Source organism: Syngnathoides biaculeatus, chromosome 10 (assembly GCF_019802595.1).
Source record: "Syngnathoides biaculeatus isolate LvHL_M chromosome 10, ASM1980259v1, whole genome shotgun sequence".
NCBI classification, from domain to species: domain Eukaryota; kingdom Metazoa; phylum Chordata; class Actinopteri; order Syngnathiformes; family Syngnathidae; genus Syngnathoides; species Syngnathoides biaculeatus.
Window position 1 is genome coordinate 27074856 of NC_084649.1, and position 23223 is coordinate 27098078.

Below are 23223 nucleotides of genomic sequence, written 5' to 3' on the forward strand. Positions count from 1 at the left end.
GTATTGCAGCATCATTACAGCAGAACGGTTTGGGCTTCTTGAGCACCCTCGGCACCACCTGAGTGAGAGCCGGCGAAGTTGCCGCCTGCCCTCAGCTAAGCGCGCTAAAGACGTGACCGCGTATGGCCACAACGCATTAGAGTCGGTCTGAGACACTTTTTTGGGTTGTTTTTGAAATGCCATTCTTGTGTTTTCGCTCGAAACCGGCCTCTTAATGTCTGAAGCTGCTGAGATGTACCTCTTTCGCAACACATCCTACTTCTACAAGTTAATGGACAAAAAAAAAAAAAAAGACTTAAAAATAATTTGTCCCTCTTGCCCTAATGGATCTTGCTTTGTCCTCTAGGGCACCATCGTGCTGGAACAGAAAAGGGTCTTCCCCAAACCGTTCCCAGAACATCGGAAGCATGAAATTGTCCATAATGTCTTTTAGAAATGCAACTCTTGAGATTCACAACAGGATTAAAGATTGAAGTAAGGCTTGCAAGACCAGGGTAAGAGTTTATAAAAAGGTTCAGGTGTTAATTTAGAGTTTCAAACTCGGGTTAGGGTGTGAACTGAGTTAATTTTAGAATAGGGTATCAAGACTGGGTATGGACTTTCAAATTAGGTTTGAAAGTCAGAGTTTTAGGACTTCTAACAACGGGTTCAAGCTTGGGTTAGAGTTCCAAGTTGAGATTTCAAGCCGCAGTTCGAGTCCGAGTTCTGTTCAGGGTTTTGAACAAAGGTTAGCCATTGAAAAGAGGGTTTTCTGTCATGGGTTTAAACTCAATGGTCGTAGTTTCCAGTTGCAATTTCAAAATAAGATTTCAAATCTGGGTTACACTTTTAAGGTTTCCATCAAGGTTCAGGATTTGAAAATACTGTATGGCTTTCCGACAAAGTTAGGGGAGCAAATTGGGTTCGGTTCCAAACAAGTGCTCTGGTCTCCAACTGTGGTTCCAAGTCAGGATCACAGTTTCAAAATAGGCCTTTGTTCCCGAGTTCGGGTTTGGATTTGTCCGTTGAGCAAAGGCCTCTTCAGGGGGAACGAAAAACAAAAACGTAGATGACCACCGATGGAGCTGTTGTATCCTCTCATTTGCATTGCTTTGCTGTACAGGTGCTCAAGGCGGGACCGCTGCCCGAGGGCGGACGAGGCCTTCCGCTTCAACACCGACACTGACCGCTGCGTGAAAGTCATCGCTCACCCGGACAGCATTGCCGTCTCGACACACAGCGTCCCAGTCAGTCTCCACGGCGTCGTCCTTCTCCCGTCCTGTGCTGTCACCCGAGTAGTCGTCGTATTTGCGGTCTTTTGACAGCCCGCGTGACAGCCACTCCGCTCGGCTCTCAACACGCACTTTGCGTGACAGCTGTACACAAAGTCTGACTGAGTTTGCAGACAGTACTTTCAAGTACCTCATCAGCTCCAAAAAGTTGCGAGCCAAGACGCAAACGCAAGCAAATCTCCACTTCTCCTAGCTTGCGCAGATTACCTTCGTCACCGTATCTTATAAACGCCGATAAGTTGTCGCCAACTTTAGTTTGAGTCGGCCGATTCGCCGTTTCTCAGTTTTCCATTCAATTCTGTCTTACGTATACCGAGACGAATTTCCTGACTTCTGCCGGCGCCTTTGGGCTTTTCCTAGCTGCTGCTGGAGGTGAACAACGTTCCGGATCTTTCGGCGGGGATCAGCTGTTCCTTTGGGCAGCGGGCCGAGGTGGAAGGTCACGTCAACGGCAACAGGGTCATGTGTCTGTCCCCGGCCGGGAAGGAGGTCCCGCTGATAGCGGAAGGGCGAGGTGGGCTTGAACGAAGTATTCGCTAATCAGTGAATGATTGTCTCAAAATGCTTTGAAACGGTCTGAAGGGGATTGCGACCATTCCCTTCGGACATCGTCTGACTCTTAAAAATCACCATACAAACTGTTCAAGAGAGCAATCGCTGATTGATTGTGAGGTAGTTTCAACGCCTGACGCTAACTTGGAACTGATTTTGCTTTGGAATGATTGCAAATAATGGCCTCGGACAGTTTGGACTACGATGAAAGGGTCGGCCAGGCAGACATTTTGTATTTTGGGAACCAGGTAGGTAAGAAACTTTTTCTGAATATTTTACATTTGGCGGGTGGGCAGGAACTCTGCAGACCCAACTCTTTGTCGAGAACAAATTACAAAGTTTCCCCCCGTAATTGCCCCCCCTTGTAAAAAAAAAAAACCTCCTCTCCAGCGGTGGTGACGTTGCGGCTTTTGAAGAAGCTTAAACAACTTTGGAGTGCGCGCGTGCGTGACAAGTAATTACAAATAAGTGCAAACTTTAATGGACTGTAAAAACGCTCACTGCAGTTCTCTTGGGAGCGAGCGCGTACTGCGAACTGCGAGTCGAGTCGAGGAGCCGATAAGCCGAAGTCCGCCCTGCTGAATCCGCACTTCCGACTTGGGACACGATGCCCCGACCGTGATATTAATACTACGGACGTGAACAAAAGACAGCAATGATTTCTTTTTTTTTTTTTTTGTTTAATATGCAAATAGTTTTGTCCTCCGAGTGCAGTAATCCTCTCAAGTTTTCACCTTACAGCGATGCGCTCTTGCAGAAAGGCAGACGCCAGGTGGTTCTTTAGAGCGCTGAGATTAAAAAAAAACATTTTGTTTCACGTTCCTCTCGCTCTCTCTCTTTTTTTTTAGGAGACTTTTCATGCGGCCTCCTCCTCACCTCCCTTAAATGCTATCTTTCCATATTTTGGGCTGGCTAGTTCGGATTTGATGGCTAGACGCCACGTTTGTGTTGACATTGCTGCATACATTAAACAGCACGCCATAAGTCGAGATTTGACAACGCGGAAGCAAACATTAACGCAGCAGCATAACAAATAGCACACGTTCCATCGTGTTTCTTTGGCCGGGGGTTAACCTCCGCATTAATTCGTTGGCCGCCATCCTCAATTACTCGACTTAACATAATATTCAGCGCTAGCAGAGTATATTTAGACCATAATCGAGAGTCTGCGCTTTGGCTCGAGTATCCAGTGACAGCGTGTGTTTATTTTTGTGTCGCTCGGGTGTGGGCGGTTGGTTTAAATCCTAAATAAACCACAAAATAGGACCCCAAAACACATTTGATGTCACTTTAAACACATTACTTTGAAAAATAAGTTATTGAAAGAAGGGTACCAAAGTGCACAGGGAGCACGCCAGCATCGTTCCCAATAAGCTGCGCAACTGCGCATTTGCGCACTGGTCGCACACTCTCAGCCCAGATGAAAACAGATCCAGCGCAGTGACCTTTTTTTTTTTCTTTTTTAAACACGACAGCACAGGGCCTCTTACAACGAGCTGCTGTTCAGCCACACCGGGCCGCACACTCTACTTCCAACTTTAACTGACTCCACCCCCCTCAGCTCTTAAAGGGGTACACTCATAATTACAAGCACCAATTGCTTTAGTTGGCAACACAATCTGGGCAACGTAGAGCAAAGACGAGTTAGACATGCTTATGTTTACTCTCGATAATAATGGCAAAAGTCAAATAAATAAATAAAGGCTGTTGCTTTAACGAAGGTCGGATTGCGTGAATACTGGAAGAAAAAGTGGTGAAACTCGATGGAATTTTCTCTTTTTTGAGTGAGAGAGATATGGTTTGAAGCCAAAGTAGAAAGTGCAGGATGAGATGGTGTATAATGTTAAAATTTCACATTGGCACAACCCAAGGATGAAAGCACAGATGATACAGTGCCCAAAAAGTTAAGTTAAGTTCTGTATTTTAAATATAGGAGGCAACATAACAATAACCCTAAAACTGTTTGGGAGCATCCTTCAGCTTTCAACATGCATTGCCAAAGATATTCTGCAAGCAATAATTCAGTTTCACACCAAGAAAAACAGACGGAGATATCATTGTGGGTTTAAAAAAATGAAACAAAGTTGAAAGCGACATTTCAAATTTATACTTCGTAGGTGGCTCGGTTTGGTCGGCAATGTATTTTTTTTTTTGTTTGTTGACATTTTCAGGGTAAATTTGCAAAAACTCAAAAATGTTCTGATGGGAATGTCATCAGAATTTTTAAATGAGCCATGTAGCTTCAATGGATGACACTGATCTGACCACAGTGCGTACGTCTGATGTTGCTCGCAGTGGTCAAAAAGGGGGCGCTCACGGGCTTGGGGGGAACATTGGACGCTAGTGCTGCGTAGACCAAGGTACTACTCTCCTAGTAAAAAGAGATTTGGTGCCATCTTGTGGCCAAGGTGGCTTTTTTTTTTTTTTTTTAGCGAATCACCACTCGGGATTGAACAGGAACAAGAAACGGGAAATTGTTACGCTGTACGTTGTAAATTGTAAATCCAGCCTTGGATTGACGCGGTCCACGTTTCTCACCTGTCAGACTGGGCCGGGGTGGAGTTGCGGCTGAACTCCAGGGAGACGGGCCAGACGGTCGCCAGCACCGAGGTGAAGTTCTACAACTGCAGCACGCATCACATGTGAGTCCGCACGCCTCCGCTACCCTGGCGACGGCAGAAGAGCTAATTTAGGCCTTAAGATGACGCTCGTCGATAAACTCTGGCGCTAAATCAAACTGTCAGCTTCCATTTTAGTCAACATGATGCATTTGTCACGGCTTGTTTGTTTGACGTTCGAAGTTGGCCGTCTCGCCGTCTCTCCGATTTAAATAGAAACAAACAAAGATACAGTCACTGATGATACTGTGCGAATAAGCGCAGTTGTTCCAGGTCCCCATAAAAAAAAAAAAAACAAAAAAAAAATCGTTAAACTAAATGACACTTTATATGTATACTTTTTTTCAAGCAAACGTTTCCCCGAGGCAACGGCGCTTGATAATTGTGTTTGTTGAAAGATAAGAGATGAGCGTTAGCTGTGCTCGGGTACCTGCAGGGCACATGAAACAATGCGGTCGTAAAAAAAGAGGACTTTTGCTTTCAATGTTCACCTTTTACCATGCACCACGCTTGGAGCCGTTCTGCTAACGGGACTTCATTTTGCGACATGAATGCCTGCCGCCACGCAGACAATGTCGGGATATTAATATTATATTGTGTCTTTCTGAACACGTACTTTATCGCTTGATTAACACATTTTGTTCAAGAAAAAAAATGCTTGGAATTACGTCTCTGTCAAATTCTTTTTTAATCCTCAAACAATCCCTCTTTATTGGTGTATTCAATGTATTGAACCACTAGAAAATGGGGTAGAAATGTATTTTTTCACACACTACCAATCCATCCATCTTAGCCGCTTATCCTCACGAGGGTCGCAGGGAGTGCTGGAGCCTCTCCCGGCTGTCATCGGACAGGAGGCGGGCTACGCCCTCGACCGGTCGCCAGCCAATCGCAGCGCACATGGAGACAAACAGTCGCACCCGTCGCAATCACACCTAGGGGCAATTTAGGGTGTCCAATTAATGTCGCATGTTTTTGGGATGTGGGAGGAAACCGGAGTGCCCGCCCGGGGAAAACCCACGCAAGCACGGTGAGAACAAGCGAACTCCCCGGAATCAAACCCCGGACCAACGCTTTCCAGCTGAGTCAGCGTGCCGCTTGTTGTTTTTCTCGGAGCCAAAATGAGTTCTCAGCCCGTTATTATAAAGTTATTGATAGTCTAGAAGGCAGACATTTTCTTTTTGATTTTTCTATGGATGGATGGATTACGCCAATCCATAATGTATTACTTCGGGTCCTGGGCAGGAATCCCTTTTTTTTTTTTTTTAGTCTTAGGCAGGGAAAAAAAACCAAACGTAAACCGTTGTTTGAAATAGCGAGACAGTAGAATTTAACACTGGACGTGGAATCGATAACTTTACTTTTTGACTGACTTTTTGTGACTTTCATTGTAATGGTGCAGTCTGAAACAATTTCATTGCATTTTCTTTTCTTGGAAGTGATTTCCCTTTTTTTTTTCTTTTTTTTAAGCTAACTGATCAGGAATGGTGACAGGAAGGTTTTGGTTTTCCAAAGTCCCTCACGGTAAAGAATTCGCTTCCTTGCCGTTGTGTAGCGATTCACGCTGCCGAGTCCCTTTGACTGGTTGCCCGACACGAGCCTTTATTTTGTACGCTTCACAAGTCGAATTGCGTCTGAACGCTTTGTCCGTATTTCTGTACGTCCGGTGGAAGCTTCCAGACCAGGCATTGCAGTACCACCACAAACCGTGTGGGGGCAGTGTTGATAATTTTTCCCTCCCCAATGTACGACCAAAACATTTTGCCCAGTTTCCCAATGTACTATCGAAACATTCTGTCCAGTTTCCCTATTTGCGAATGCAAGACATGTTTACAATTCAGGAGAATACCTTGCGGCTGAACTGGAAACTCCGTAATTGTAAGCTGAAATGTGATGATAACGAACAAGGAATCGAGCTCGAGCTTACTCGGACACAAAAGAAAGAACAACTGGGTTTTTATAATGTCTCTTACTAGCCATTAATCTTAATAAAAATGAAAATGAGCTGGCTGGGCTGTCAACCGTAATGTAGCCAACCAGCTAACAGTCAGGTCAAGAGATGTTTTTGTGATTTTGCCCCTCCCTGACAAAAGAACTACCAACATTGGGACGACGTTGTTTTGATCTTAATGTGTCTGCACGAGATACAAAAAATCTTTAACGATTTAAAAAAAAAAAAAAATCCCTCATTTGTGTAACAATCCTTTGGCTAGCTTCTTTCGTGTCTTCTTTTTATATTTGGGCAATCTGGCCTGTGGCACGGTGCTGCCTCTCACAGGTCAGTCTTGCAACTACAATCCCGCATTAATATCCTAACCAATGAGGTATGTCAAAATCAAGATGGTGGCAGATCAGAAAACTGGCGCTAGTTCTAGAACTTTCCCCTCTGTGCAAATGACCCTGAGCCACAAGCTAGCAGTCGCTGAATTTGTGAGCACGCAATAATGTTTCCCCACGGCGGTTGCGTCCGACCGATGAGTGTTTGTCGCAAAATTAAGCGGCGGCGACGGCAAGAGAGCGCGGCGCCGATGCTAAAGGGCTCTTTGACTGCGACGTAAATACGCAAGTAGACCCAATTAAGTCATTAGAGGAGCTCATCGTGCATACGCGGCGCTTCATTAGCGTCGCCGTGACCCCCGCGAACTCCCGGTGATGAATATTTCACGTCCGACGCGGCTCCTGACCCGCAGGATCCTGTCATCAACAATCCCGGCGCTGCGGCACCCTGGCAGGCGGTTGAGACCTATTCGTGCCTCACCCCCCCCCCCCCCAACACTCACACAAAAAGAAGTCTCTCTCGCTTCCTCCCACATATGTACACAGCATATTTCCGATTATGCCACCCCCCACCCCCAGCTAATGAATGATGATCCAATAAATAAAAAGACGGCGCTACATTTATTGGCTTTTGTGAATTGGAGCTGCAGCATTGCAGAGCTGATTGTGGTTCTTAGCCCCCCCCCCCCCAACCCCCCCCCCAAAGCTTTTTTTTTTTTTTCTTCTATATTTCAAGGTCAAACTCAGATAAGCGGGCGTCAATCATCTCCCGCAATCGTTGTCCGCACGGTCCGACAATGACGGCGACAAGTGTCGTCCGTGTTGTTTATGTTATGCGAGTGATCAAGGACGGGGGGGGGGGGGGGGGGGGGGCGTTTCCACCCGGGGATGGTTAGGCCATTTTGTTGTCACGGTAACGGCAATGCTGTCGAAGCTGGGGCGCAAGTAACGACTTGCCATTAGTCGCAAACTATTCCTAAAGCTTTTGTATATACAGGACCAATTTGACAAGCCTTTAAAATGAAATTTGAAAAATGCAAACTGCTCGCAGTATTTTTTTCTTTTTCAATAGATAGCTAGCTAACTAGCTAGCTAGCTAGCAGCGCGGCTTTTCTCCGGGGTCTCCCCTTTTCTCCCACGTCCCAAAAACGCGCAACATGCATTGGACACTCTAAATTGCTCCGTCGGCGTGAGTGTCTCTATGTGCCCTACGATTGGCTGGCGACCAGTTCAGGGTGTGCCCGTTGACAGCTGGGATTGGCTCGAGCACTCCCCGCGGCCCTCGTGAGGATAAGCGGCAAAGAAAATGGATGAATGGATGGACGGATTGCTCCAAGGTGTGATTGTGAGTGTGACTCCTCTTTGTCTCGATGTGCCCTGCGATTGGCGAGCAACTATTCAGGGTGCACCCCGCCTCCTACCTGAAGACAGCTGGGATCCTTGTGAGGATAAGCACCCAAGAAAATGGACGGATAGATGTACACAATAAATTCAAAAATGTAATCAAATTTGAAATTAAATTGTTTCATTTTTGGAGCGTGCAACATCACTAGTTTTTAATTTTTGGAGAAAATTAACAACGCAGAAGGATTTGTCACAATTTAAAAGGCCAAAACGAAGCTGTTGTATGAAAACACGAATGACATTTGTTATTCCCCTGTTTAAATGTTGCCAATGGAATTTGCCTTTGCACTTCACTGGTTATGATATCATTTGACTTCATTTCCACTGCGTGATATCGACGTCAGTTTGCAAGTTTTACGTAGTGCCTCTTAGCATATGACTAGCCATCACGTTGGCTAGCCAGAGGCTGAGCATCACTGTGTTTGTTCACCGTGTGGCAGTTCCACTTCCCGTCTCCGTAGGCCTCTGTGCCATTCAGAATGTTGCGGAACAAAAAATTTAGGATACAAATACATTTACTGTGACACACCGGAAAATGAGTGTTTGTTGGTTATTATTTTGGGGATTTAAAAAAAAAAAAAAAAAAAAAGATTATTTCCTCTCAGAATTGGATGGCGTGGCGGCCTTAATTCATTAAATGTTCTCGCAGGACGTAGGTTCCCTGCTCCGGTGTTTTTGAAAAAAAAAAAAAAAAAAAAGAATAAATCAAATACAAATTTTCTGCCCAACGAAGTTTCTTCCCCTTCCAGCTTGTACATTGTGGATAGATTTTATCTGACTTCTTTGTTTGTTTGCTTGCATGCTCGGAAACCCTTTTTTTTTTTTTTTCCCCCGGGAGCAAACGAGCGACAGAAATGTTATTTTACGCAAACGTAAGAGGCGAAAAGCTCCGTTACAGAACAGCCGAGCCTTTGTTGTCTCGCCCGGCGGGAAGAAAACAGTCCTGTTTCTTTTCAATCTGCTCGCACAACAGCTGCGTATCACCATCATCTGTCGCTGGGTCTGTCTGTGTCCATCCGTCCATCAATGTGGAGCTCTTACCTAAATGTGTATTATCGCGATATTGTTGTTGCTGTTATTTTGGTCATCTACACAGCAGCGCGCACTAATGAGCGCGTTCTGTCCCGCAGGTGTCTCTCGTGCGTAAACAGCACGTTTCGCTGCCACTGGTGCAAATATCGCAACATGTGCACCCACGACCCGAGCAGCTGCTCCTTCCAGGAGGGCAGAGTCAACGCCACGGAGGTACGACACAAAACGTGCCCTCGGCTCATTAAAATGCAACAATACCACAAATGGAACGTGTTCGACGGAGCCGAGCCGCTGCCCTCTGTCGGGGGGCGCGGCCGGGACACTGCCATGGCGCCAGCTCCTCGCTTGCGCCTCATTGTCGCCAATTATGCCGTCCATTTAAGCCTCATGCCTTGTACGATTAGCGGGCAGATTGTTGTGTGAGAGCGCATTAAGTATACGAGCTTCTTGTCGTATTTGCCTGTAAGCTTGGAAGCACCCTCGACATCGTGCCACTGCCTCGGAGTCCTGCATTTGGGTCCAACCTCATGCCCCGTGCTCGTGACACACGCAGACCCGTACACCCGCTGCTCAAAGCATTGACAAACATCCTAATATCCAGTTTGTCATATCATCTAATTTCATAGCTCTCGAGAAATAATCCAAGCTATCGATGCTAGCAGCAACAAAGCCCTTTTAACAATGATCAAATTACGCCCACCCCTAGCTGAGATTGGCAAATATGCTCGGCAATTTAGCATCGCTTGTCCGTTTAGGGCGTCTGCTCCTTTTGGGGGGAAAATTTGGGTGAATTTCTTCGTGAGTTTTCCAGGAACGCACTCAAGATGGCTGCTTTTTCTCATGACAGACAAGTCAAGTAAATTTTCACATCTATCTGAAACTCTGGAGTCGTGGCTGATTACATTTTTGACTCAAACTTTGCCTACATTTGATAGTTTAGGCAAAAATGATTTGCGAGTTCTACTTCCAGGATAGAAAAGATAGTTCCTTCTGTTTGAGGCTGACTCGAACGAATCCCATCCGTGTCGTGGAATTTACCCACGCCTGCCCCGAACCAAAATGGCCGACTCCTCGATCATTTTCGGGCATGAGTTTTTTCGTGCATCCCGTTATGATCGACATCTCAACCTCATTTAAAATTATCTGTCACTGGTGTTTTGTGGGGGGGGGGTTTAATGTTCCTAACTTTCCACCCAATGGCCAAATAATTTGTTGAAAACATTTTACGCAATTATTCAAACGTAGTTTTTGGGGTGCGTACAGTTGTACTGAATTTATATTAAATGGACGGTTGATGGAGTAGCCACAAAAACGATACCGCGACATACACTTGACAAACATTTGCTTGGATTTCAGCAAAAAAAAAAAAAAAACTTGTATGCAGGACATGTATTACTGGGATTAGAGATGTATTTGCTGGCGTAATCCCAGAGGCACATTCTGAAATGTGCATTAATACAGACGACGACGGGCAGACGCCGAGATAGATGACAGTGACAGATTGTTTATATCCTGTGAAGAAATGGTTATGTAAACACCAGCACACAGAAACGACGCAGACGGACTCAGCAATAAACGGGCAACATGGAAATTAACGCGCCGTGAAGCGGAACCGCTTATTCGGATCTGTTTGAATTAGAATCCATTCTTCCCCCACCTGACAAAAAATATGGCGGTGCGATACAAGTTGAATTTGTTCCGTGACCGCACTTGGAAATCGAAAAGCCGTGCATCCCAAATCAATTTTCCCAATTTAAATGAATGGAAACGCCATTAATCCCTCCCAGCCTGATGAAAAATAGCAGCCCGCAAAATTGCACTTTATGAAAACTTGCCGTAATAATGTCATTAAATGGAATACAAAGAAGCAAACAGTTTGTCCGTCATGTGATTACTTCCTTTGTGATTCTTCTACTGATGTGCACGCTTTGGCCAACTGGGGCAAGTATAACCGAGATATCCGAATATACACGGCGATGGTCGCAACCCTTCAGGAAACTGCAACAATATTAGCGACCGGGGAGAGGGAAGTGGGTGTGGGGGGGCTTCTTTGCTTAGGTGGACAAGAGGAAGAAAATGGAGGGAGAGATGGATGTTTGTTCATGAATTTCATGGAGGCGGGGGCGGGGGTGGGGTGGCTAAATTAATACAAGGAATACCACAGAAAAGTAACTCCTGGCTTGGCCTGCTTCCTACATGTTCCCAACAAATTTGCTTGAATTCAAAACGGATTCCATTCCAACTTCCCGTTTGTCTGTTTTGTTTGATTTTTTTCTTTCCTCCGCCCATCTTTTTATGATTCAGGACTGCCCCCAACTCCTTCACTCCGGGCAAATCCTCATCCCGGCCGGCGAGGTGCGACCGATCACCCTGAGGGCCCGCAACCTGCCGCAGCCGCAGTCGGGCCAGCGGGGCTACGAGTGCGTGGTGAACGTTCAGGGCGTCGGCCACCGCGTCACGGCGCTGCGCTTCAACAGCACCAGCGTCCAGTGCCAGAACAGCTCTGTAAGGCTTTTTCTTTTTGTACTGGCAGCGCCTTGCAAAGTAGCCCCCACCCATTGCCTCCGTGAATCCGGGCCCCTACGGTGTAGATAAAACGCAAGCATTGAACTACGGTACTGTATATCTTTTGCGACAGCAGTTCTGGAGCTTTTTTGACACGCGGCGTCGAGTGACAGAATACTCTTTACCATTCCTTATTTTAATGTACCGTTTCCACTGTTGACCCCCCCACCCACCCAATTTTCTTTCTTACATGCCACAGGGACTGCAGATGTCAATTAGCATTTCTACGCTTGAGTTTGACGTTTTCTGTACATTGTCCCTGAGAAACAACAACAAAATGACTGAAAAGGACACGAAAAGGGCCAAGACAAAAAAAATGGATTCTCATCTAGCAGAGTTTTATTTCCAAGACAAAAGGCCGGTGGGCGTGAGTGTGAAGTGGAAAGTATGTTACTAGTGGTTCGCCGTGACCTTGTCTTGTATCACCAAACGAGAGGCTGCAGATGAATTCGGGAGATGTCTCCCCTTTGTTGCCCGATTACAATGCGAGGCGTGTCGTCTGCGACAATGCATGAAAAGGGCATCGTCCTCTGACGCGGGTGATGACAGACGGTTAAAAAGCTTCTCGCTTCCCGCTGCCCCTTCCACCCCCCCCCCCTCCCTTTCAGTCCTCTCGCCGCTCACCGCCGTCTTTTGTTTCCCAGTACATGTACGAGGGAGCGAAGATCGGCGACCTGGCGGCGGAGCTCGCCATCGTGTGGAACGGCAATTTCATCATCGACAATCCCGACAAGATTAAAGGTGCCTTTCTCCTTCTGTATCTGCTTGTAGCCCAGAGGGCCGGGGACTCAATCCACCGAGGCGGAAACGGATGGGTCACTGAGGGCCGCTCCACTCCCCCCACCCCCCAAAAAGGGCTTCAGGGAAATTTCACAACACCAATAAACGCCAGTCATCAGTGTGTCACGAGGAGCCAACGATGGGGGTGGACATTTCTTTGCCGTCGGCGTATTCGAGGACAGACACGGTCATGAATGTGACTCGGTCTTAGCCTGTATTCGGATCGGGGTTTAACTCGGCAGTCAAAAATGTTGACCGATCGGTCCCCCCAAAAAAAAACAAATCGGAAGTTTGTTGAAGAAATTCTGATCCTGAGAGCTATTTGGGCAATCTTACTCCAAATTAACCTGGTCAACCCAGGAAACAATTCATTTTTCTGTGAATAAGGACTTTGTCAACCAAGATTCCAACCAATTAACTCGTCATCCAAGTGACAAACCACCCAAATCACCAACAAAGAATATTTCAATGCGTCAGTCCTGATATTTGTCCTGTTTTTTCGGATGTTGACGAGCCGTTTGTGAGAATCCCTCTTGATGTGCGCCCCTCCCACAGTTCACCTGTACAAGTGCAGCGCCCAGCGAGACAGCTGCGGCATGTGCCTGCGGGCCGAGAAGAAGTTCCAGTGCGGCTGGTGCGGCAGCGAGGGCAGATGCACCATGAAGCGCCACTGCCCGCCCATCTCGCCGTACGCCAGCCGCTGGCTCGACCTCTCCGCCGCCAATGTCAAGTGCACCAACCCGCGCATCACCGAGGTCTGTTTGGCTGGCCGGCCTGGTGTCCGATTGCGTTTTCTCTCGACTGGGTGGAAGAAAGGTTCGGTTCTTATTGCCAAGTAAAAAGTTAAACTACATTAGAAAAAATACACAGTTGCAGTCCAAGGACAGCATATCAAGGATTATTCTATTACGTATACGAGACAACGCAAAGTGCCATCGGCAGGCTAACAAATAGCATCATAACACTTGAACACAAATGCTGCATCACCACGCCTACAGACATTGATATTAAAGACATATTTTTTTCTTCTGTAAAAAAGGACTACTACTGCAGCTTACTGAGTCACTTGCAGTGTTTGCTCTCCGTTTGTCTGTAGGACTGCAGTCTACTGCCCCTGGTGGCCAAGCCGCATACAACAGAAGGAACCGTAAACTTTTCATTCTCAACATGATATTTAATTATCTACTCATCCATTTTCTGAGCCACTTAGCCTCACAAGGGCCCCGGCTGACTTCAGGTAGGAGGCGGGGTGCACCCTGAACTAGCTGCTCGCCAATCGCAGGGCACATCGAGACAAAGAGCAGTAACACTCACAATCACACCTCGGAGCAATTCATCCATCCATTCATCCATTTTCTTTGCCGCTTATCCTCACGAGGGCCGCGGGGAGTGCCGGAGCCTATCCCGGCTGTCAACGGGCAGGAGGGTGGGGTACACCCTGAACTGGTCGCCAGCCAATCGCAGGGCACACAGAGACAAACAGCCAGACTCACAATCACACCTACCGTCAATTTGGGGTGTCCGATTAATGGTGCACGTTTTTTGGGATGTGGGAGGAAACCGGAGTGCCCACCCGGAGAAAAGCCACACAGGCACGGGGAGAACGTGCAAACTCCACACAGGCGGGGCCGGTATCGAACCCGGGTCCTCGGAACTGTGATTGAGTTGCCAAGCACGGTCACAGAACGAATTAAAGAGGCCTCTGAAGTTGGCAAATTCTCAGGTCAACTTCAGTTCACAATCTATCCTCCTCGATACCTTCCACGCAGAACAGCAAACCGTGGAAAAAGCCGCGATGAATCCCGCTTAGCCGGTCAGTGTCAAAGGGGCTAAATTTACATGCGCGTAAACGCTGCAACGACAGCGATTTTGGCGGGATCTCGGAGGCTTTCGCGCGCGAGTCAATGAATTTTGCAAGCTAACAGAGTAACGGAAGGCGGCGCACAAGGTAAACATCATGCTCGATAAAGATCGGCGTGTCATCAGCGGCGGCATTAGCATAATCGTGATTAAATATTAAGAGGTTCTCCCGTGACTGTCGGAGCTCGTTGGAGCCGCGTGACGAAGCGTGACACCTGAAAGAAATTTTAATCACACACTTGTCAGGCAAAAGCCTGTTGAGAACCCAGAATGGAGTCAAGCGGAACAGTGACCACGCGCATCTAGAAAAATCTCATAGATAAAGCTAATCTAGTGCTCTTTAAAAGGCAGACGGTAAATTTGTAAAATCATCTAGCAATTATCAAATGCGCTTGTCCGCATTTTCGTAAGATGCCTCAAAACCCCGCCAGAACGAAACCGTTTCCTCTAAGCCGCCATGTTAGCAGAGGAGAAGCTAGCGTTGGCCGCTAGCTGACAGCGAAGCTTCTTGTGTGGTTGGCGGCAGAAAAACCAGGGTGGTAAAGTACTCAAGGCGTGAGGGTGCTGCCGCGAACAGAAAAAAATAATTGACGCCCACACAAGTGTGTCATTGGGAAGACGGCAGCCGTCGCCAGACCAAAGGAAGCGCGTACCCTCAGGTGAACAAAGATGCTCGGCACCACCATGCCAACGGGTGCAACAAAAGCAATCTTATTTAGTTTTTTTTTTTTCTTTCGTCAAAAACTGAAGGAATTTGTCTCCGGTAGTTAGCATATCAGAAATGGCTTTGCCAGCAGGGGAATTTGCAAATCCCCAAGTACAAATACTCGGGGATTCACTGGAAATTTTAACCATCACTAACTACAAAAAATGTACGTAATAATCGCAATTGGTCTTTGTTGTTTTATAGGTTACGAGGTGGTCACATACACATCACCTTCTTCACACTTCTGGTGCATTTTTCGCTTTCAAATTCAAAATGAAAAAAGATTTATTAAAGAGACAACTTTGAAAAGATTGAATACCCATTTTGCGATCATCGTTTGGGGTATATTTACGGTTTAAAATACTATCGGCAGACTTTTTATGTAGGACATCCATACAACTATGTAAAATATTTTGCTATTCTTGGTGGCTAACTCCCACATGTCATCCGGTTAGTGCAAGTCCACGCAATGGAGCACTTTGTGATGACAATTCACGGAATTCGGGTTGTTTCCGAAGCGCTCGTCAGATGTATTATGTCACCGACCGGCGTTCCAATCGCGCGAGAGGCCGCCGATGTCCCGCTCGTATTGATAGCGTTTGTGAAGGAGGCGGCGAGAAACGAATGGAGGAGCGCGCCGCTTTGGCGTCGCTGCCGATTTGCTCTCCAGGCTGCAGAAATCTTGACTGGAACTTTGGAAGGAACTGCAAAGTCATTGTTTTTAAAAGGTTGGATATTCCGGAGAATGCAAATAGTTGGGTTTCTGGAGTGCCTGCCGACCCAAACAGTGGAAAAAATACTCAGCTTTCTAAATCTTTTCTGAGCTATTTCTCAAAAAAATGTATCTCCCAGCAAGGCTTTCACAATTTTACATCATACAACCTCCACGCTGAGTTTCTCCCTCCCAAGATTTGGCATCTAGTCTGGGCGAAGACCCGTCATTGTCAAGCGACGTTCGGAACGTTCGAAAGCGTTCCCATTTACAGGCAAAAAGCTCCGCACTGAAATGTCTTAGCTAGCACCGTTAGCTTATGCTAACCAATACACAATTGAGTCTTTGGCAAAACTGTTGATTTAAATGTTCCTGTTTTGAATTCCTAAATGGACGAATACTGTCCCTGTCATACTTCCGTAGGTGAGCCCAATCGCTGGACCCTTAGAGGGTGGGACGCTGGTCACCATCCGGGGCCTGAACCTGGGTCTGTCCTTTTCTGAGCTGGAGGGCAACGTGAAGGTGGCAGGAGTGCAGTGCGTCCCGCAGGAGGAAGGCTACATCACCGCCGAACAGTAAGGGAACCGTTTTGTGCGACGCGTTCACAAATTGACCGATGACACAACACAACGTCGTCGTCTCGGAAATTCCTTCCTTCAGCTTGAATACGGAGAAATGTCGCTACAACCTGAGTTGAACTTTATAGTTTCCTCGCATATCTAGAACAGCTCTCTGGTCATCGGCGCGGCACAGGCCGTACCTATCACAAAGATGGCGTAGGCTTGATTCGGTCATTGTGCAAATATTAAAAATGAAGGTAAAAATGGATGGATTGCATTATGAAACTGTGTCAAACAAATCCTGCGAGTCACTCGCTGTGGAGACCCCTAACAGGGAAAAGCCAAAAGTCAGTTCTTTACTATTGCTAGCGGTCAGGGGCCATCATTTTTTACATTGACACCCCCCCCCCCCCCCCGCCCCCCCCTCACACGCATCATAAGACAGGCCTGTAAAAAATGGACAGCCCGCCACAAATGGCTCCAGGGTCACAGTTTAGACGGCATCGATCCGCGCACATTCAATTTTCCCCACATCGGGCTGACGGGAATGTCGTCGGGGGCGGGGCTCGCTCGGATTCCGGCGCCCTGCGTTTCTGCCGGCTTCCGTTCGGCTCGGCGGTAATTGAAATGCGCGGCGCGCAGCCGACTGGAGGGACAATCTGTTAGCCGCGTGTTTCTCTTGCAGCAGCCGTGTAATGTGATTGGGCTTTCACTGCGAGCCTTTCTAATTTAAAAAAGAAATACATAAATAAATAAAACGTGCTGACGGAAAATGAGGGAAATCTTCCAGGGTTCACTGCGGGCCCTAAAAGAAGGCAGCGCTGATATAAGAGACGTTCATTTGTGTGTGGGGGGGACTTATTTACGGGCGTATTCGTGGCACGTTTCATCTTATTGACCCGCCAGACAATACGGATTTAGTGTAGAAAGTCGTACGTTGTCATGACAACTGCAGGTAATGGTGGGCGGCGATGGCGCTGCGGATGGCGGGGGGGGGGGGGGGGGGGTTATCATCTGAGTTGTGAGGCTGTTTTCCATTAGGAAGAAAGATGGTCTTCCACATTGACCCGCAACTTTTATGAAAGCAGCCTCAATCACAGCAGCCGGCTTCCCCTCCCGGGGGTTTGTGTGTATTTGTGCGTCCGCCGCCAAAATCTTTATTCGCTTTGGTTTGCTTCGCCGCAGTATTGTTTGGAATGGGGAAACCACGATCTGGCTCGTGTTTCCAGTTCTGCTGCGAGCTAGCCAGCTTTGTAAATAGTGTGACAATCAGTAAGCCGTGTAAACGCAACACAACACAGCACAGGACCGCCCCGGATGACTCGCGTGACCGTCGACGACAAATAAGACTGCGCCGTGAAACAAAAAGATTATTTTTTGCAAATGAGCCACTTGTGTTAGCGAAAAACAATGGCAGCGTTGTGCTCTGAATGTAAGGGGCTGCGAAAAGTGGTTTCAAGACAAGTTGAAAACTGGTTATTGTTTCGGGTTTCAAGGAGGGATTCAAACCTGGGGGGGTTACAGGAGGGTTTTCAATCAGCGTGAAACATTTCAAGTTTGGGTTTCAAACCAGGGTTACGCTTTCCAGTTAGGATTTCAAAACCCGTGTTTTGGGTTAAAAATACAAGTTTAAAGACAGGATTATGGCTTCGTAAGCGTTCCAAGACAAAGTTGGGATTCTAGTTAGAGTTTGAAATATGGGTTGCAAGGCAGACTTAAAACTGAGTTCGGGTTTCAAACCCAAACCAAAATTTCAGGTTGAGGATTTCAAGATCGGGTAAGGATGGTTTCATGACAAAAGTACCGTTCCAAAGACAGGTCTCAACCCTAATCCTAGTTTGAAACTAGGATTAAGGTTTCAAACCTGGGTCAGGGTCAGGTTAGATTCAAACTGGATAAAGGTTTTAAAGATGGTTCAGAGTTCTGTGTGATTTTTTTTTTTTTTTTTTTTATACCTTTAACATATTTTGCCAGTTGAAATGTACGTACACGCAAATGCAGCCCCCCCCCCCCCCCCATTACTAACGAAACTGAATCTTATTTCTCGGCGGCTGCATCTACGTTTTCGTCAGGATCGTGTGCGAGATGGTCGCCGCCCCAAAAGGAAGCGAACCGGGCCCGGTCAAGCTTTGCGTGGACGAATGCAGACCGGAACTACGCGCGCAGTCCCAGGAGCTTTACTCTTTTTTGGTAATACATTTAATCCACTCAATCGAGTTATCAAATTGAGAAGTAGACGACGGAACACTTGATGAGGGAGCTTTTGTTCACAAAAATCTAGCGTATTAGTCTGTCTGCTCATAATCATTTTTAGTTCATAGCCATCTGGTGATTCCCATCATTCAGCGGTTTTGCAAACAGCCTACTTAACGGCACCGATAGTTTCATTTTTGTCTTTTTTACTCCAATTTTATCTTTATTCATCTAACTGTGCCAGCAACATACAGTAGCGGCCAGGACTGCGAAATGCGCTTTCAATTGCAGTTTCAAGAAAATCAGATTTCACCCTGTAAATGTCGAAATTGAGACGTGCTCATCACTACTTGAGTATAAAAAGGGCTGAATTATGCGGGCTACGAGCCCGTCCGTCGTTACGTGCGGCGCTGTGCCATGAGACGGGACCTCAAAATCAGATGTTTAATTTTGGGTTGTCGACAGACCCCTTCTCTGCTGGCGCTGACCCCGGGCAGAGGGCCCGAGTCCGGGGGCACCAAAGTGACCATCGTCGGGGAGAACCTGGGCGCCGGCAGCTCGGTCACTGTGTACTTTGGCAACCAAACGTGCGAGCTGTACAGGTGAGCTTCCTGATTTCATTCCGCTTGCACCAAATTTCGGTGTGGGCTATTTAAAGGTAAAAATGCCCGGCAGGGTGTGTGAGGCGAGCAGCCGTCAGCTCCAGCGCCCTCGAATTAGACCGTACCGTCGCTAACGTGTCAGTAATAAGACGTTGACGGCAGAAGCTGTAACGACACCAGCGCCAGGCTCCCATCTGAGTGACGCCGAGGATTTGCCGCAATCAAAAGCGGGAATAAATCCTACTTTTTTTTTTTTTTTTTTGCTTCTCCTCCGACAGGAGGACCACGTCGGAGATCGTTTGCTTCTCTGCTCCGTCCGTGACCGGAGCGGGGCCGGTGCGAGTCGATCTGAGCGTGGACCGGGCCAAGGTGCCTGGCGCTCTGTCCTTTGAGTACATACAAGACCCCACGGTGCAGCGCATCGAGCCCCTGTGGAGCATCGCGAGGTAACGCGGACGGCCACGCTACGGCGTATCGTTGTTGTCCCATTCAAAAATAAAAACAACACCAACAACAAAAAAATCACCACCGCTACTACACTTCTGACGGGCAATGGGGTGTAAAAAAAAAAAAAAAAAAAAAAGACAAAAACAACGGTGTCTTCAATGGTGCTTGAGAAAACGTGATCTTCACAAAACACAGTGGGGGGGGGGGGGGGATGTTACGGATGGTATGAAAATTTCATAAGCACGTACTGCACTTCCTTTTTCGACCTCACCTCCCTTATTTAATTCATGACCGAGCGCGCTGAAAAGGAACGCGTCTTCGCCGTCACTTTCAACGATCCAAGCGTCGAGAGAACGGATGAACGTAATATTTCCAGCAGATGACACGAGAAAAGAGGAAAATTGAGTTTATTGCGACGCCGATCGATCGCAGTCACTTTGTTTTAAAGAACCGAGCATCGAGAACGTAAAGTTGTACGCAGGCGACTGAAAAATGAATGAAAGTTGAACCGATTGGGCTGTCAATAGTGGTCAACAAATCAAGAGGAATGTTTTGAGATGTGAATGATCAAGTTACGAAAAGAACAAAAGTTGAGAGCGGACTAAATGAGATGTCAAAATCATGGACCTCCACGTCGGAAGAAAACCGCCATCCACGCTCGTGCCTCTTCTGACTTTTAAAGAAGTTGCGATGGAGATGTGCTCAACCAAAGACGATGTAAAATTCATGGGCAGCTCGCACAAACGGGATTTGCGAACGCCGCTCGCGGCCAAACCGCTAATTTCAGTCGTGTAATGTTTCATGAATGGTCGCGGGCTGGGCGGGGCTCTCGCCACTCGTGTTTGCGTGCCGAACATGCCGTTTAATTAGACGAGCGAGAGACAAATTGAAAACGGGCCCCCGGGTTGAGCAGAGGTGCAAAAACAAACGCAATTTGCGTTACGGAGATGAGTCGAGACAATTTATTTCCTCACGTACGTACTGAAGCGCATTAGCCGAGTTTTAATGTCAAAAATCCGAGTGGATGTGCGCTTGTCGACCGAACGATGCTACAAAGTGGTAAGCTTTGAAATGACGCCGCCAACTCAAAACTCAACATTTGAGTTCACGTCACGAGCTAAGCGCTCACTACTACGGCTAAGCTTTCAGTTTATTTCACGAGGCCATTCCACTGAAAATGTACTTTTCACCAGCTTATCTGCGGCAAAACGCGGCGCGAGACGTTGTCGTGCTTTTGTCGAGGACGCAACCAGGCAGGACGGAGAAATATCTGCGCATCGAGGGAAAATTCCACGCGGAAAAAGGTCATTTTTAATACATCTCACGTATGCTCATTGCATAGCTGGAACGTCAAGCGGTGGAGAGCAACCCTCCGTGACACGCTGAATTGTTAACAGAAGGGGGGGGGGGGATAATAATTGTGCTTTATGAAATGCGGCGATGAGATGGGCACTTTAGCCAGATCCTCAGCAAAATTTCATGGCTACTCCCTTGGCCCGTGTAGCAACCAGCAAGAGAAAATCTGGCCATCCGTTTTACATTTTTGCGTACCGCATGCGTGCTGCGACTGACGTTTTGCATTTCAAATATGACAAAAGTTTGTGGTGACCGAAGAGCTTTTTCATCACTACCGGAGATGAGTGTGTGATTCGGATGTACTTGTATGAATTTTGTATGACTTTTGGTTCCAAACACATGATGCATTTTTCGAGACAACTGCTATAAACGTGCTGATTGAGAACTACGTGGGACTCAGTTGTGGCGAATTAGTATGAACCTGCAGTCAGCCACATTTGAAAAATGTATGGGTGTGGTCAGTCATGCCCGCAGATTAAAGTTATGTGTTTGGTCCACCAGTCATGCCCGCAGATAAAGTTGCGGCTGTGTGTTCTGTTTGTTTGTAATTATGAGTGTACCCCCTTTAAGAGCAGAGGGGGGCGGTGTCAGGTAAACTAGGTAGTGAGAAGTAGGCTGAGCAGCAGCTCTTTGTTAGAGACCGTGTACTTTCGTGTTAAAAAAAAAACAAAACAAAAAAAACCTCAGGCTGTGGTCAACTGCGCCAGATCGGTTTTCACGTGCGTTTCGTGTGCGACGAGTGCACAATTGCGCAGTGGCGCAGCTTAGAGGGTACATTGGTCAAGACTACACAAAATAAGCGATATGTTTTTATAGTCATGTATTTCTACTTGTAACAAATCTTACACACTCGACTGTGAAGATTTGCGAGTGCGATGACGAGCGCTCGAGAGCATTTGTTCAAATGAGCACAATTACGGGCTACTTATTTATATATAACTTGGTTACCTTAGTTTTAACGACTGCACGGCGGCATTCAGTTAGCCTATCCAGCTAGCTTTGCCGACACTGCAAAAATGCTCCGTCCCTGGACACAATTTACCAAACAGTCATCTGATTTCTGAAATATGTTAGCGCCCAAATCATTAGAGCTAGCTGCAGGCTGCCTAACGTGCCAATCCCACTGTCTTTAATAAGCATTTGACTTTAGCTGAAGTATCTCTCTTACGTGCACGCACAAAACAACAACACCAAACGAGGATGTGACTCTGCCGACAAGCCCCAACGGCCTGTCGAACGGCCGACATTGGCCTCCGGAATCCGGTTAGCTCGTGAGCTAGCAGGTGGCTAACGCCTCTCATCGGAGCATTGAAAACACCGCAGTAACTCAATGGGATGTATTCCATGTACACAGATATATTTGTACAATTTTTAGGGATTTATATCACATTTTGGAGCTTCATTTTATGTATGTGATCATTTCTTTAATCACTCAAGTTTGGCAATTCTTTTGACAACGGCGGTGTGTCAAAATTGCTTGTTTTCGCCAAACGGGAAATTTGAGGAGAATTTGTGCTCCATGATCCAAAATGGTGTCTTGGATGAGTATTTGCAGCCTTTTAGACTTTACTCCGATTTTATTGGCCCGATCGGATCGGCCAATAAGTTACATTTTTTTTTTGCAGATCAGCGACGTGGTAGATGACACGTAATGCGTGGATCAGACCACGAGAAAAATTTGCTCCTCCACGACTGCACTATGTCAGACTACTGTAATAAAATCTCGTATTCCGTTGCTACCGCATCCCTTTTATTTATGTATTTATTTTTTTTTTAACGATTATTGGGGTTTGACTCCAATGCGACCGGATACACTCGTTACCGTGGGGATGACAACACAAGTGGATCGTGCAGATGATATTATATTTTGAAGAAAATGGTTGATAAACCTGTGTTGGTGGTCAGCGGTGCTCAGGACGGGAGAGGCTTGCTCGAGATATGTTCACGTACTTTTATTACGATACGGCTCGCGATCCTTCAGCAAAATGTTACATAGCGTAGCAAGCTAGCGCTCGTGGTAACCCTGCTGCCGTTCTGACAAAAGCGGCGAAATCCAACCTTTTTGAATCCGAGGCGAATGAACAAGCGCACGGCACACCAACAAACAAAAGTAGATGCATTCGCGCTTCCTCCCACCTGATGGAAGACCATTAATTTGTTCGCCCTGTCCCTACTGTATGCCTCACTGGCGTAAATAGATCAACAAAGACACATTATTTATAGTAAATATTGAATATTTTTTGGGGGGGAAAAATTAAGTACACAAGTATACACAGTAAACGAACAGG

General features: G+C 46.8%; 1 protein-coding gene across 7 annotated transcripts in view; it reads left to right on the forward strand.

The window, feature by feature from the left end:
* Positions 1-23223, forward strand: part of LOC133507085 (plexin-A2-like) — a 98753-nt gene that overhangs the window by 46682 nt on the left and 28848 nt on the right. For 2 of the 7 annotated variants that reach the window (XM_061831703.1, XM_061831702.1), the window contains exons 6-17: positions 1103-1226; positions 1632-1785; positions 4369-4465; positions 9253-9367; positions 11459-11659; positions 12364-12460; positions 13055-13254; positions 16201-16352; positions 18410-18527; positions 18996-19132; positions 19411-19578; positions 20773-20883. In XM_061831703.1, coding sequence (XP_061687687.1) covers positions 1103-1226; positions 1632-1785; positions 4369-4465; positions 9253-9367; positions 11459-11659; positions 12364-12460; positions 13055-13254; positions 16201-16352; positions 18410-18527; positions 18996-19132; positions 19411-19578; positions 20773-20883 — 1674 coding nt within the window. Of the gene's footprint in view, positions 1-346; positions 475-1102; positions 1227-1631; positions 1786-4368; positions 4466-9252; positions 9368-11458; positions 11660-12363; positions 12461-13054; positions 13255-13595; positions 16353-18409; positions 18528-18995; positions 19133-19410; positions 19579-20772; positions 20884-23223 lie in introns of those variants that run through there. The other 5 variants (XM_061831704.1, XR_009796741.1, XM_061831705.1 and 2 more) reach the window with 5 other exon arrangements.